This window comes from Citrus clementina, unplaced genomic scaffold (assembly GCF_000493195.1).
Source record: "Citrus clementina cultivar Clemenules unplaced genomic scaffold, Citrus_clementina_v1.0 scaffold_1, whole genome shotgun sequence".
In the NCBI taxonomy this organism is placed as follows: domain Eukaryota; kingdom Viridiplantae; phylum Streptophyta; class Magnoliopsida; order Sapindales; family Rutaceae; genus Citrus; species Citrus x clementina.
Genome location: NW_006263303.1, coordinates 8,353,230 through 8,369,222, shown reverse-complemented (window position 1 = coordinate 8,369,222; position 15,993 = coordinate 8,353,230). Strand labels below are relative to the sequence as shown.

The 15,993-nt window shown below is 33.1% G+C and overlaps 2 protein-coding genes across 4 annotated transcripts; one reads left to right on the top strand and one right to left on the bottom strand.

Annotated features, from left to right (window-relative positions):
• The first annotated feature begins 1,112 nt into the window (after positions 1-1,112).
• On the top strand, positions 1,113-4,933 carry LOC18056159 (vacuolar protein sorting-associated protein 32 homolog 2). The gene is made up of 8 exons (XM_006451304.2): positions 1,113-1,269; positions 1,473-1,584; positions 2,467-2,566; positions 3,221-3,306; positions 3,389-3,480; positions 3,994-4,108; positions 4,214-4,412; positions 4,588-4,933. The coding sequence occupies exons 2-7, from the start codon at positions 1,513-1,515 to the stop codon at positions 4,406-4,408; spliced, it is 660 nt and encodes a 219-aa protein (XP_006451367.1). The 5' UTR covers positions 1,113-1,269; positions 1,473-1,512; the 3' UTR covers positions 4,409-4,412; positions 4,588-4,933.
• Positions 4,934-6,774: 1,841 nt separating this feature from the next.
• On the bottom strand, positions 6,775-10,441 carry LOC18056158 (meiotic nuclear division protein 1 homolog). Of its 3 annotated transcripts, none has more exons than XM_006451301.2 (10): positions 10,297-10,441; positions 9,587-9,667; positions 8,623-8,739; positions 8,407-8,445; positions 8,173-8,280; positions 8,010-8,072; positions 7,869-7,920; positions 7,736-7,780; positions 7,552-7,631; positions 6,781-7,214 (listed from the first exon to the last, which is right to left on the bottom strand). In XM_006451301.2, exons 1-10 carry the CDS (start codon positions 10,297-10,299, stop codon positions 7,125-7,127), a joined length of 678 nt encoding a protein of 225 aa, XP_006451364.1. In that variant the 5' UTR covers positions 10,300-10,441; the 3' UTR covers positions 6,781-7,124. The 3 variants fall into 3 exon arrangements, with proteins under 3 accessions (XP_024034004.1, XP_006451364.1, XP_024034002.1); XM_024178234.1 differs by having other exon boundaries at positions 7,106-7,214; positions 7,552-7,642; XM_024178236.1 differs by lacking the exon at positions 9,587-9,667 and having other exon boundaries at positions 6,775-7,214.
• Positions 10,442-15,993: the final 5,552 nt, after the last annotated feature.

Below are 15,993 nucleotides of genomic sequence, written 5' to 3'. Positions count from 1 at the left end.
GAGATTATCTTGGGGAATTATAGGTGAAAGGGGAACACAAAAAATCTGACTGAATTCTCAAGAACAGAACTACTTAGTGCAGACAATCCAACTAATCCAAGACAGGTGATATCACCACGTGGCAACTTGAAAGCGAACTCAGGTGCATAATTCGGTGTATTGAGCTTTGGCATGGGAAAGTATCTTTGTTACACCAATCAAAATCCAAATGAGGGGAAGTTCAAAAATTAAAAAATTAAAAAATTAAAAAATCAAAATGATGGGCCATTTGGTTAAATTAGAATAGAACACTCACCTGAACCGGTGCGCCTGTCCAGGTTGGTACCACTAAATATTCTATTGTAAATATATTCGTAGAATCCTAATCATGATATATTAATAATAATAATAAAAAAGAAAAACTTTCACCTAAAATGAGAGCGGTAATTGTACTATAAATATTTCAAGAAATCAAAATAAATACATATAAATGTGTTAGGCTCTTTATATGTTTACATGGATATAATGGGAAGCTTTAAAAAAGTTTTTTTTTTAAAAATTAAATATATTTACTATACTTCTCGTTTTATTGTTCAACTTATTATTAAAATGTAATACTTTTTCAGTCTATTTTAACTCACTCGACTTATTATTTGACTTTGTCATAAAAATCGAAAATTATCAACTTAATTAAATTAATTTTTGTCTTGGACATGTTGGTCTTTGTCAAATTTCTTAAATATATTCATGTAACATAGTTGGTAGTACATTGTTTGTATTTTCAAAGATTATATGTACTTAGATAATTAATCTCTACTAACGGATAGGCCGATGGGGTCTGATTATTACTAAGGCAGTAAGGCTGGTGTAAGGGTGAGATCACAGATCAGCTTCTTCAGTGAACTACATAAACTCCATTAGCTTGCTTTACAACCACCAAATGTGAACAGCCTTTCATATTCTAATTTTAATAAAAAATTTAAAAAATGAAGAATTTCAAAACGCAGCGTTTTTGTAGTCGGAGGAAGATTGTAAGACATCCCGTCCATGTAACTTACTAAACGCGCAACGAGCCAATCAAGTGGGTGCCACGTGTAAAGTCAACGTCGTGAAGAAAAGGCAAAGCAGCATCCCCTCTCCGTCTCAAACACAACACGCTTAAGATAATCGCAGACCGAACCACGCTCTCTCCCTCTCATATAATTCACAGATCTCTACCGATTGTATCTTTTAATAAAGTCAGAATCCCAATTCTCTTTTTTTTTTTCCCTCATTTTTATAATTACGGAGGTACGTTTACAGATCTTAATTACATAAGAAAAAATTAATTTTACACGTCTATTTTATATATTTCTTTTTCAATTATCTACGATCGTTCATCGAACGAAATTGATGCTATTACGATTGGACGTCGTCGTTTTGGGGGGATCGGTTTGCGTAATCATTGAATTAGGGTTTGAATGAGCTAATCGTATTTGTTTTAATTGTGACAGGTAAAATCGAGGGTTTTTGATTAATCGCGGAGAATCAAACATGTTTACTCGGCTTTTTGGAAAACCTAAACAGGAAACCAATGCCTTAACCACGCTCGATAAGCTAAATGAAGTATGAAGACGTATAATGTTTGATTTAATTTCTTCTTTATTTATTAGTTTCCTTTTGTTGTTAATTCTGTTTCTGGTTTAATTATTTCTTCCACTTGTTGGATTGTATTTGATTTGGCTGTGAAATGGAATAAGGGGAATTTGATGGCGTAAAAGATTATAAAAAAGGAAAAAAAATTGAAATTTCTATTTTCTGATTGTGTGGTGCTATGGAACTTTTCAAATAGTTACTTTACATTATTATCTAAAGGTATTGTTATATTATGAACAAAGGAAATAAATTTGAAATTTGTATTTTCTGATGGTGTGTGTTATGAAAATTTTCAAATAGTTACTTTACATTATTATCTAAAGATATTGTTATATTATGAACAGGTTTCTGAAGCAAAGCATTGGTTAAAGAATGAAATTTTGATGGATAATTGTTTTTTTGTTACTAAATACATAATATTAGGTTTGTTCTGATTTTTGGAATTTCATTGAAAAATATGTCTTTGTTTGTTTAATGACTTTTCTACCTTGGATTGAGGGAAGGTAATGAGTTTGATATACAATTCCTTGTTTCTTGTTGCATGTATTGGTGTAATTTCTTGTTTCATTGTTATGTTTGGTATAAGTGTTTGTTTATCTCCAAAGAACTGATATCTTGATGATATTTAAGACCCTTTTGAATTATTGGAGGCTAGTGATGATTCTTGGTCTGGATTATCTTTTTTTAAAATTAGCCCCGGAATTCATACATCTTATGTGCTTTTATATATTGTCACTTGTTCAATTATGTATTCACTGAGATGTACAAGATTGTGCTTGTTGTTGCTGTTGTTGTGTCTCTGTCTTTTGTCAATTTTCTTAATCCTAGTTCTATATTTGATGTGTTGTGTAGACTCTTGAAATGCTAGAGAAAAAGGAGAAAGTACTCCTGAAAAAGGCTTCTGTAGAGGTTGAAAAGGCCAAGGACTACTCCAAAGCAAAGAACAAAAGAGGTATGGTTGTCAATTGCTATTTAAATTTTAGGGCATCGAACACTTTTTCATCATAGCTATTAGTCTGAGCAATTAATTATGCATTCTCTGTGAGGAATATTTAATTCATTTTCTTTCTAAATTCGATTAGTTTTTAACTTGATGCCTCAACAGGATGGCTCAGTTTGTTTGGTCCTTGTAGTGGATGTAAGAGTTCAAGGGATCAATTACTCCTCACACCAACCATGGAGGGGGGATAATATTTAGTTTGTCTTGCTGCATGGGGAGGGTGGGGGTTAGGGTGATTGAAGTGCCAAAATTAAAATGAGGTTTTTGTTTTTGTTGTTTTGGTTTTTGGGGGGGGGGGGGGGGGGAAGGGAAGGGAAGGGAGGGGAGGTCATGTGGTGCATGTTGGATGTATTGACACAAAAGCTGCTTGAAATTCATTTATTTATTTTTTTACTGTTTGTTTGTCAAATCAGTTTTGTCTTCTCAATGCTATCATTTTCAATCTTCTTGATACTCTTAAAATGTTATAGTACTATCTATGGCCTTGGCCATAATTCTTATCTTATTTATGTTATAAGTTTATAATGTCTTTTTGTCTCGTATCATTTTTTTATCTCCAGTTTCAGTGTTTTACTGTTTAGTAGTTTACCTATTTCACTCGTGCAGCGGCCATACAATGTTTGAAGAGGAAGAGGCTATACGAACAGCAAATAGAGCAGCTTGGGAATTTCCAATTGCGCATTCATGATCAGGTGAGAATGGATCTTTATAACCACCACGAACATTTTTGCTGCAGTTTTTTATTCTAAAATTATTGGCATGGATATGTTGCAGATGATAATGCTAGAAGGTGCTAAAGCCACAACTGAGACTGTAGATGCATTGAGGACGGGAGCATCGACAATGAAGGCTATGCAGAAAGCAACGTATGTATTTGTTTATTTTGAATTGTTGTGATACTGACATCTTCATTTACAAATTGTTTTTATTGGATTTTATTGTCTTAATTTTCATGCTACTAGAATCAGTTATAAAAGTACCATGCTTTCTACTTTTGTTGTTCTCTACATATATTCTTTCCGCAACCTTTTTCTATCATGGTAATCTTTGGAATATAATTATGTGTGACGTCTGATTTGCTTTTACCATGTTAGAAGCAATTTTTATGGTTTACTTTGTTTGAAACATAAAGTATTACGTGTATCAAAGGGCATAAATATTTGCTTTATTCTGAATTTCGTGATCAAGTTTGCCCTTAAGCGATGTTTGATTTGGAGGCCTATTAGTTTGTTTCCTCTGCTAGAGAATTTTGGTTTTTTGGATCTGCAATGAACTTGTCTTCAATCTTGATTGTAAAATTAATCATAACACAGCACACATCTTCACAGTTTTTAGTTAAAAAGCACAGCTAATATATGTGAAAATGGTTGTTTGTTCAGGAACATAGATGATGTGGATAAGACCATGGATGAGATCAATGAGCAGACCGAGAACATGAAGCAGATTCAAGAAGCATTATCAACTCCTATTGGTGCTGCTGCTGATTTCGATGAGGTGAATATTCCCTTGACAATCCACCTATGACTTTCTTTCGCATTACAACTTACATTAAGCTTAGATAAACGTTGTAAAAAATTCTGATCATTGTTGGCATTGCAGGATGAATTGGAAGCAGAACTTGAAGAACTGGAAGGTGCTGAGTTGGAAGAGCAGCTTCTACAGCCAGCTACAACAGCTCCTGCTGCTCCGGTTCAGGTCCCTGCTGGCAGGCAACAAGCCCGTCCTGTTCCCCAAAAGCAGCGAACAGCTGAGGAAGATGAGCTTGCTGCTTTACAAGCTGAGATGGCTCTTTAAGCAGGTTCTTATTTTATTTCCAGCTCCCATTTTATTCGGTGCTTGCATAAGATAGTAGCAGTAAAACTTTAGTCATTTGGTATCAGCTTTTTAAAAATGAAATAATAGTTGAACCTTTTTTTTAATAGACAGGCTGCTGCATGCAGCATTTAATTGACTTATTGTTTCAACTAATGCAGGTTTTACCGCCATAATGAAGATATTATTTAAATAGCTGGCCGTATAATGTGGAGATTTATGCCTACTTGGATTACCTTCAAGATTTCTGTGTGCATTCAATGAACAGACTGTATATAAAGTTTGCGTAAACTAGTCCTGTTTGAAATATGTATCCTGTATTCTGTCTTATAGACCTTTTAATTGAGTTCATCATCTTTGATGTGTTTTTTCCTTCTCCTGTGAAAATTTTATGTTCGTTGAGCTCTTGGTAGCAACTTCACATCTCATGAAGAAGTACTGCCAGGTTATGGTGTGAAACTCTTTAGGCATACTAATAAATGAACAAATTGTGAATCTGTCTTTTTACATGGTCGAATTACTACCAAGTTATAGTCATGGATGCATTCATTGAGAATCCTGGCTCTGTGATTACTAAAAATTAGGTTGAGCAAACCGTGACTCCATTGAAAGGAATGTGTGATATTAATATTAGATGTGCTGCGTTTTTTATCTTGCAGCTTGCTGCTTGGAAAAAAAATGAAACTAATCTTTGAGCTGAGGCATGAGGGAATACCGTAGTGTTATTTGTATTGTGACTAGTGAGTTGCTTCTTGCATCAATTCATCGAAAAGAGGCTAATGCTAAAGTTGTTTGTTGTTTTGACTCAGCAGAGAAGAAAACACAGGATGACAATTGGATAACAGATACTTGTCATGAGAAATATTTTGAAGTCATCTGGTTATGAAGTTGGTGACGATAGTGTCTTGTTACGATCTAAAATATAGTTTATGGGAATGGATCCTCTTAAGGCTGTGCTCAAGTGCTCAAGCTGTTATTCATTATATTTTGAGAAAAATAAAAAACAATGGTGGTTGGACTTTAAAATTAAAAATTAAAAAGACAGATAGATAATGGGTGTACAAAAATGTAGACAGAAATGGAAGAAAACAAAATTCCTTGATGAATGAAAGAATGGTGGTTGAACTATTAAATCATCTGCAGAAGAAGCAGCAAGAAACCAAAAATAAAAAGGCGCATAACATCAACAAGAAGCATTGATCATTTGGTTTACACCTCTTCATGACGCTTGCTGTCTCTGCGACTGCTGAAGAAGTGTCAGTGGATAATATAGGTAAGAACCAAAGCAACCAGCATTAGAACGCAAGCAATTCCCTGATCAATTGCTACCCCTGCAATCCGAACCAAATTTCAGTATCAGATTCATCAATGTCCATGTTACAACCTCACTTTGTAAGTAGCACTATTGATAACTGAGGGAGGGAGAGGGAGAGAGAGAGAGAGAGAACAAACCATCACTTGTAGGGGCAGGTGCAGGGGAAGGGCTTTGAGCACTGGTGAATGGTGTGAAGAAAAGAAGTGCAGCAATGGCCATACCAATGAACCGCATTAATCTACACATCTCCATTGTAGTAATTTTTGAGCTCGAGTATCGGCCCTGCTTGTTTTCTCTTATAAAGGAGGAAAGCCAATAAGCTCAGGCTGGACTCCAGAGTGCAAGACTGGAGAGAATCTTTATAAAAGAATAATAATATATATATATATATATATTTTATAAAAAAGAAGTGACCAATCTGGCCTACAACGCTGTATCATTGCCAGGGTTCTAATGCACTTCTTGGGCCGTTGATTGTGCCAGGTGTACGACAAAAAATGGCTGCACGTTCACACTTCAGGAACTGTTGAGTTGTGGATGGCAGTCGGAGCCCAATGAATGAGTTGTGGATGGCAGTCGGAGCCCAATGAATGAGGGAACATCTTCTGTTTTCACATTGAATAAAATGATTGGATTGCACAATGCTTTGAGGTGGATTAGAATTTTGATTATTCAAAAAGTTTATTCAGTAATGGGTTTTCAAATTTTTGAATGAGGATTTGGCTGTCGGTGTTGGTCGGTGAAATCAGATGGAGATTTAGGGACCATGACTTGCTACCACGGTTTTGCTGCATATTCAACGCATCTAATCTGTCTGTTATATAAATAACTTTACAAACATTGATATTTGACATAAAAATATTGAGATATTATGCGAAAAGTTCACATTGTTCTTCTTTAAACGCTCAATTCTAGATTTGCTATAAATCCTCTACTGATTCAGCTACTTGCTTGCATCACAATAATATGGATATACTGCAAATACAGTATACTCTGCTTTGTGTTCGATCCACTGCATCAAAGACATTGACAAGCCATAATGAAATAACTAAATAAGGATAGAAACAGTAAGAAAATCCAACATTGTGATGCTTGCCAGGCGAGGACAAGGTCAACTCTTACAGATGCTTGATCCCTACCTTATGCTAAAAAGCAGTTTCGGATAAAACTGAGAACAATAGATTCTAAGAAAAAGCAATTGATAATGCTAGGGCAAAGTAAAGGCTATTAATGACCCTAGACGGAGCACTTACTAATATGTACACGTTTGATCAAGATATCTGTGCTGTACTAGAAAGAAAAATGACATTGCATATTCATAGAGGTAACAACGAATGTCCAACAGAACAACTGTGTTACGTATCCAAGGAAAGATAAGCCATACTACGGACAGCCTTCTACTGTCTGATCACCAACTGAGCTCAGTGGAACTGGTGATAACTCTAAATAGTCAAAATCTTCTGGTATACCAACCTGCATTTAGAATTAAAGAGTAGGATTTTAGAACGATATGTGGAACCTATGAATCAAGGAGATGATTCTTTACACATGCACATGCTTGCACCTGATTTTAGCAAATACAGAACTTGATTTAGCTGTGCAGCTATGCCTAACTGTAAAGGGTATTCTGGAATTCTTATGACACACAGTGCATAGATGCACAGTTCAGAGGATGTCCATAGGATTAGTAGTTATACTCCAGTGCACCCATGATTAAAAAAAAAAAAAAGAAGAAAAAAGAAAAGAGAGTGAACAAGCACAAGGAGGATGCTTGGGCATATGCACATAAAGGAAAAATTAGGAAACATACATCCTTGTACATTTGTTCAAGCTCCTCTTTAGCCTGAGGGAAATTGTTTGAACACCACTGTTGCAGTGTGAAGATGTTGTCTGCAGATTTCCTTATGATGGTTAGAATCACAAGAAGGAGATTAGAGTTCAACTGAGAACAAAGTGAGGGGAGAGATAGTGAAAATATGTTAAAAAGGTAAAACCTGTCCATCTGTTTGCTGCTGCATGAGCAACTTCAATTGCATTTTCTGCAAATACAAATTTGGATTACTCAGTTGTGAAAACTAAAAAAATTTCCATAGAAATCAAATGGATGGATTAAAAGCATCACAGAACTCATTGCTTCAAAGGCAGCAGGATCGTTGTCTGCATATTGTCCCATCTCATCCTGAAAAATTATTATGCATGAAGTACTACAAGCTTGAGCAAAAATTTTATTTTGCCTAATGCATGAACAAAAGCTGAGTATAATCCAACCTTCAACTCGATATGTTTCAGTTCAACAGCTTTCAGCTCCTCTAAGGCCTCCTCTCGTTCATCCTGGTGCAAACTCAAAGATTAGACATCAAAGAAGTAAAGTAGTTTATGCATACAAAGTACACTTTAAATTACCATGAAAATGGAAGCTTAATATACTTACAGATTCTTCCCGTCCCTTCTTTAATGCATTACATTGTTCAACAAGTTCTGTGTGCCGCTTTTTACTACTTTGCAGATCAGATTCAAGTTTTCGGTACACATTCCGCAACTATTACACGATTATATCAAATTCGAAATGAATTTATGTCAAATGACTGGATACAATTATACACAGACCAAAAATCAACTACCTATGATAAATTCATGCTAAAGAAAAAGGATTTTTGAGCACCACCTGATTTCCAGCACAGCTAGGTAGGCTCCAAAAGTATACCTAAATTTACAAATAATTAAGCACAATTATATGGCTCAGTGTATTAGTTATGCGAAAACTGCTAAAGTTGCTTAAACAATTCATCCCTTCTACTGAAAAAAGAAACCAAAAAAAAAAAAAAATCATCTGCATTAAAAGACTTCCACACTTCACATGCTCATAACTACAAATACTCACAGAAGTTCCAATCTTGTCCTTTAAGACAAGATCATCATCCACTAAACTTTGGACGACATCTTTAACAGACTGGGTAATTACACCTTTCTTGGGGCCCAACTTCTCAAGCTCCTTAAGCTGAAATAGACAAAACATATGTAATAAATCAAATGTATTAACAGAAAAAGTGATTGACAGGGAATAAAGATTTCAGAGAGATATGAGGCTGTGGTAATTTAATGTACTACCTAAGCCAGTTTTTTAAAGTGGCAATGTTTAAAATTGCAACAAGTTGTGTTTGAACTTGCATTTGTTTTTAGGTTTGTGGTGGTTGTGTTTGCTCTGCTGGAGGAACTAGTGAATTTAACATAGTATACATCTTTGATTAGATATGATTTCATATGCTGGTGGGGTTCTTGTAGGTTGCAGTTAATAGTTTGAACTTTGAGGTTTTTTATCAACAAAATATGTACAGAAACAAGGAAACACAGTGACTGTTAAATATATTAAATAAAGAATCTACCAAAACTGTTAAAGAACGTACACTAATAAAAAATAATATGACAAAAAATATAATTATATGATCACATAATATCCAAGTATAATGACAGAAATAAATCATAAGAATACAAGATCATGAAAACATAGGCAAAGGCCATTTTGTTATCCAGTTGCAATAACTTATTCCAAACTACATTTTAGATATCCAAAATGCCAGAAATGAGTTCGATCACCGCCAATGCTAAAAAAAGAATCCTGGTACTTGCTAATGGGACCTTAGCTATTTATAGTTGCTTTTCCATAAATAGGAGGCTTTCAACAACGTGGCACAATCATCAGAGTAAACAGGCATAATTGTGCCAATCATATATATATATATATATATATAAAATTCTTTAGTGTAATGAATCCAAGCAATAAAGGGGAATCATAATAAAAGAAAATATGCAAGCAATCATAAATTGCAACCATCCAGTACACTCACAAGGTAGAAGTCTTGTGACTCGTAAAATATTTCAAGAATCTTGCCACGCTTTTCTTCCAATGAAAGACCCCTTTTCTTAGACTGCACCAACAATTTAATAAAGCAAATTAAACCTCCTATTAACAAGACATTTCGGCAAACAATTAGTTAAAGAGTAATTTTATACATAAAATTGAGTGAATCTAGTACAACAAACAGTAATAAACTTGTGAATTTGATACCCAATTTTATTTCCAGTCACAACTAAATAGCTCCAGATTTTTCAGATTTTTTTTATGTAATCTTATTTTACAATATACGGATTTTAATGAAAAACTTAAAATTATATCTAATTTATGTAGCTAATCTTTTCTTCATACACCTAGAAGGCACTTCGCAAACAACTGTAATTAGAAACAATTCCACCATCAATGTGTTTGATTGCTGAGAAAATGAAGTAAACAGAAATAAATTACTCCTAATCAAATTCTAATATTACTTTTCTTCCTGCAAAAGAAATTTGTAATCTCAGATCCAGATTCCTAATTATATTAAATTTTCCTGCATTTCCTCAGTAGCCAAACGAGAATTGAATTTAAGAAGCGGAATTTCGAAGAACGTGAAATGATCGTACAATTTGATAGAGATGATTGTACGCAACAGGTTTACGTAATTAATTTTAATTTCAGAAAAGAGATGATTCAAGTACATATTTAGAGATATTAACTTACCATAGCAAGTGAAACGATTCCTGTCCCAAGCTACGGGCTTTCTCTATCTGTGTATTTTAAATTTAAAATCAGAAACGGAGCTGAGAATCGAGAAGTGAGAGAGAAGATTCCAGATAATGGTACCCTGCCTAAGGCGGGAAATGGATTTTCGCTTGATTACTTTGAAATTACTCAAACGCTGCGTTTGACATATTGCGGTGTATTATATTGTATTTTATTATTTTAATATAGGTGTATTATAATATATTTTATCACATTAATATTATATTATAATAATATTATATAACATTTGATGATACACTGTACTGTTTTAATTTTTTTAGTAATTATTTTAAATTATATATTTAAAAACTAATATTTATTAGTACTTAAAAAAATATTAAATATAAAAGTCTTTAATTTTACAATTTTTACATCATTTTTTTTGTTTAAATGAAAAAAAATCATAATTCTTCATAAAACATATGTAAAACTAAAAAATTTTAAAATTTTCGACAGTATAACATTTATTTTTTCACCAATTCCTAAATATATAGCTTATGAAATAAAGATTGAAGCGAACAATTCAATCGAATAATCTTTAAAAACTATCACAATATAAATAAATAATTAAAACGTACAAGATTCATTCAAAATTAATACATACTACAACAAAGTCATAAAATAATAAAGTGATACAATAGTTGTAACATAATTACCAACAAAGTGGGTTGTGTTATATAATCCAAGTAATTCTCAAGCCAAAATACTAATGTAAAATATCATTGTTTAGTTAGAAATGCAAGCTCTCTAATCAAACTCCAGCTCTCCTTTCATGCTCACGCAAAAGCATCCTAACATATGCCAACTTATGATTATGATAATTTCATAATACCTTGAAAGCCTTATATGTGAAGGTCCCTCAACCATTAAACTTAAGGCATAATAAGCTCATTATTCACAAAAAGTTATCTTTGAAGCAAGCTCTTTAGTAATGTAATTGATATTCACTACTTCCAAATATATTTTGAGACATGTTAGCGATGGCTTGGTGAAATGCTGACACCAACTTGTCAATACCAATAGCAATATATTCATCTGATTTAGACTTCTTCATGTGCGATGATTAGGAACGCAATCGAGTAGTGTATTGAGAATTTGGAGGCATGGCAGTAGACATCGGAGAACTTTCATCATCAATCTCATTGTCCTCGTCATATGGATTTCTTCTTGAAGTGTTACGTTAGCCATATCAATTGGAGTTTCTTCTGACCTTCCAGTTGCACAGTCTTTTATGAATATATTTGCTAGCCTCTCATAACATGGAAATGACTTAATCCTCAAATTGCTTGCATCTTTCTGGGACTATAATCATAAAACAAGATAGCTAAATAAATTCTATTATATTCATAATAAACAATTAAGGATTATGTTTATTGTTGATTTTCGTGTATATTTAAAACAATTAATGGGAGTCCAAAAGTGTACATTTTGATCCTTGAATGCAAAAGCAGATCACAACAAAATTATGTCTTTGTAGAGACAAAGGATAATCTCATGGAATATCCTCATGCCACCATATGCATATGGTCGAAGAATAATTATAATAAAAGAAAATCCCCTCACATCACATTGCAAGAGTCCACTGCTTTTTTTCTCTCTCATTTTCACTATTTGTATTTTATAATAAGTTTGACGTACTTTTCATGTCTCTCACACACTGTTGTATTTTAGATACAATAGGTGTGTTTATATCAAAGCTAATAAAGTGATTAAAGTCAACCAAAAGATTTCGTAACTCTCAAAGTCCAATTAGGCTTATAGCGATCATATGGAACTCTATCTAAACGAAGCTTCTAGATGTTCTTTTTGTTGGGCCGATCCGGCCCATCATGGGGCCAATTCCAACATCTCCCACTCACATGTGATGGGATGATACCATATGTAGAGTAACGAAAGCAATTAAGCCCGAAGCCTTAAATGCAATATCATACAGGGAAATGCAACGTGTGACCCATGAACAATAAGTTGGAGCTTAAATAATAAGAAATCTCAATTGTAATATATACAAGAGATTAGATATATTTTCATCATGTATCGTAGATTTTATTTTCATTAATTTGGTCCAAGAATACTTAATCCCTTAATAAAAGATATGCTTGATTCTACGAGCTCTACGTATCTACAATTATAACTATCCCTATACAGATTATACAATTAGTCGATTGGTGAATAAGCAATTTAGATGTAGGAAAATAAATCTTCCCATCCTACTCATATTTGGAAGATTTTAGACTAACTAATTTCTTAGACACATTTTATAAGCCGCATAATGTCATAGCCATGGATAACATGCTAAAGTAGCAAACATTAATCTTTCACCTCAAAATATTGTTGACTGAGGATACCAACCGAGGTCTCATTCTACCTCAAAAGAATTTACACAATAAGGAGCTAGGAATTCGTTCATTTTTTTCCCACTCATTTTCCTTATTGGTCACAAGAAGCATGCATGGTATAAATCACACATTACAATGAATTTTCCTTTAGTAAAGAGCAAATGTCTAACTATTCATTGTACAAATCATAGTTCAGTCGCTATGAAAGCACTAACTTGAGTTTTAATAAGCTCATCTTCACAAAGCAGTAAACTTATACCTAGCTTAAATCATATTTCCATGATAGTGGAATATATCATAGTCGGTCCAATAACTTACTTAATGTGACCTCATCTTGACCTAGTCAAGGCGACACATTCTTTAGAATTACATGAGCTCCACTATAGTAGACCATATATCTAATTGTGTTGTAATTCTATGTGTCTCATCCCAACTTGCTACTACAGCAACTGAGACGACCTCTTGCGTAAAAAAACTAGTCTTAAATTGACAATATATTTTTTTTACAATATTGTATATGTAGTTATGCTAGCTCCACTCTTTAAGTATTGGACAAGTACTTTATTATTAACAATATGGTATTATAAGAAATATCCAATGATGACATTCTTAATCTATAACAACAAGTCTGCAAATCCCTAATAGATCAAGCTTGTGACAATTAAACATCTCTAGTCACATCTTTTTAATGATTTATACCATGTTTTATGTAGATACATATTGTAAAGTTAAAATATCTTGTTGTATCATTATGGCTTTACGTGTTTTGTATTTTGTAGTACAAAAATATCCTCTATACGTGAAATCCTTTTGTTTGGTTTATTATTTTCCATCATAGTCTCTAAGTACTTATGACAATCTTGAGATATTACAAATAACCAAACAAAAGAATTTTCACATAGCCACTGAAACATGCCTATAAATATAGCTCTCACCATGGACAAAGCTATACATGTTTATTATTGTAATATCCCATGTAATACCACTAATGTTATACAAAGATGTACTATCTTAAGGTTAATTTTCACTTGTCTAAATCACTACTTCTATTGGCACTCAAGCGCAAATATATTCTTAGATACAAAAAGTAGTTCACAGTGCTATAGAGGTATGCTAAAAACCTTTTTAAGCAACTCATTGCTTTCTTCAGGGTTGGATTGGTACTTCTTACTAATCTCATAGTATATATCAAGTGTTGTTCATTCCAATGTACGTGAGACTTTTATTGGCATTAAGACGAAAAACATTAGCCTTTTTTTTTTTTGGTTAGAAGTCTGATAGGCACAGCAAGGCTAAGCATTTGTCATTCTCTATAAGAGTATCCAATTGGCTTTAGGTTGCCATTTTTAATCTTTTTAAGAATATTTCTAATATAAATATAACTCTTGTGATAGAGTTAGAAAATTCTTAAAGGATTCTATTTAGATTCAAGCTCCTAAAACATAGGCAACTTTTCCCATATTTCATTAGATGATCAATACCAATGATTTTGGACAAAATCTTCTTTATTTCTAGTCATCTAAAAATATTGTCCACATGCATAAATGCAATGACTATCTTAAATCACCTAAGACTTGTAATGAAATACAACTTAATGAAATTTAAGATTCCATTATTAAGAGAATGTTATAGATACATGTACAGACCTTTTAGAGCAAGCAAGCTATGTGCTTAAGGCCTTTAGCAAAAGCCTTTTGAGCATGCAGTCTATGTGCTTAAAACCTTTAGCAAAAATCTTTTGAGCATGCAAACCATGTGCTTAAAGACTTTGGCAACAACCTTGTACTTGTTCCATATGTATATTTCTTTTTCTAATTTTCCATTGAGATGCATTTATTACATCTATTTGATGTGACAACAAATGCATGTCTAGTGTTATCCATAAATAATTGCCTTAAAGAAACCTTTTATTCATGAGTTTCTTTCTAGTTAAACCCGTTGGGTATAACTTTAAACAATCAATCAAAACTTATGATTGTACTTGTGCCTTTTGCCTTATGCATGCACAACTCTATTATTTGCAATTGTTTGTTTGGCCATGGACTAACCATGTCCCAAATATAGCTATCATTTAATGGCTTTGTTTGTTAATTGTTGCTTTTATCCGTAGTTCATTAGCATTTAGAGTGAGAGTTTTATGCAAATATTATTTGTTCATTATTGCATTATGAAATAATTATGAAGAAATTATTTTCAATCTTTGAAAGACGATATAAGATTCCTTTTCAATTATTTCATTGAATATAGTTATTTGGGAGAGCCACCTTATTAGGTGCGTAAGCAACTCATCATTTAAGAAATTAATCAAGTATTTAAGCTGCAGTCAAATAGAGTATATTGAAACTGCATATTGGAGAAGTTCATGCACTACTCTAAGTAATGCGTAATTTTAGGAATAATCAGTTATCTATCTATATATTTCTCATGTACAATTCCCAAAATTGCTTAGAAAGATATACATATTTTGATTTATCTTAATTTGATCTCTAACATTTCCAAGAATAATCTAAAGTAACCTAGTACAATTGATTTATAGATAGATATATGAGTGTAATTACTATAGGCTTCATTTCTTGGCCTTTACATTCATTTTACTACAAGTGTCAAAATGGACTACTCCCAATGAGCATTTGGCTCTGGTTTCTTTACCAAGTGGTTTTCCAAGTTGTTCTTCTATGACTTTTACATGTGCACTTTATTATTACGGTGAGTAAGCCCAATGTGCTTTCTCTAGACAACTTAGCCATATGTCTTAGTCTAATATGCCAAATTTTGGCATGTATATCATCACAATAAGATGATGCATAGTGAAAAACTTTTCTTAAAAGTATTAGTTGCTTTTAAGCACTTATCTTCTTAAATTAGAATCCATTATACGGAGTTTGCTAGATGCATTAGCCATATGTAGGCGCTCATCTTCTATAGTTGGACTTAGTAATATGGAATTAATTAGAAGCATTAGCTACCTCTAGGCGTTTATCTTTTAAATTCAAGCAACACATATTTGGTTAGAGGTTTTAGCAACTTGTTAGCACTAATCTACAAATTCCTAAGGTTACGTATTATATAAACTCCCATATTGTTCTAACTATTGGGGTTGGACATTGTTGCTTAGACCTAACATTGTTAATTACAATGTGTCTAACATATTTGAGCTCTCATAGATGAGCAACTTAATACTGGGACTAATTAATAAGGGCAAAATACATGTTACTCAGCAACAAGATGCGAGTATGTGAGGCTTTTGTAAAGCCCCTTTAAAATGCCCGTTATCTTCTAAAGCGAAGTGGTATGCTCAAGCTCAAAATTAGTGTTTGTT

Excerpts from the sequence above, each read along its gene's own strand:
- LOC18056159 (XM_006451304.2), top strand. The coding sequence starts at position 1,513 with ATGTTTACTCGGCTTTTTGGAAAACCTAAACAGGAAACCAATGCCTTA. Across the intron at positions 1,585-2,466 it reads CGCTCGATAAGCTAAATGAA|ACTCTTGAAATGCTAGAGAA; the intron begins GTATGAAGACGT and ends TGTGTTGTGTAG. Across the intron at positions 3,481-3,993 it reads AAGGCTATGCAGAAAGCAAC|GAACATAGATGATGTGGATA; the intron begins GTATGTATTTGT and ends TTGTTTGTTCAG.
- LOC18056158 (XM_006451301.2), bottom strand. Across the intron at positions 8,073-8,172 it reads AGAAGGGACGGGAAGAATCT|GATGAACGAGAGGAGGCCTT; the intron begins GTAAGTATATTA and ends AGTTTGCACCAG. Across the intron at positions 7,632-7,735 it reads AGCAGCAAACAGATGGACAG|ACAACATCTTCACACTGCAA; the intron begins GTTTTACCTTTT and ends GGAAATCTGCAG.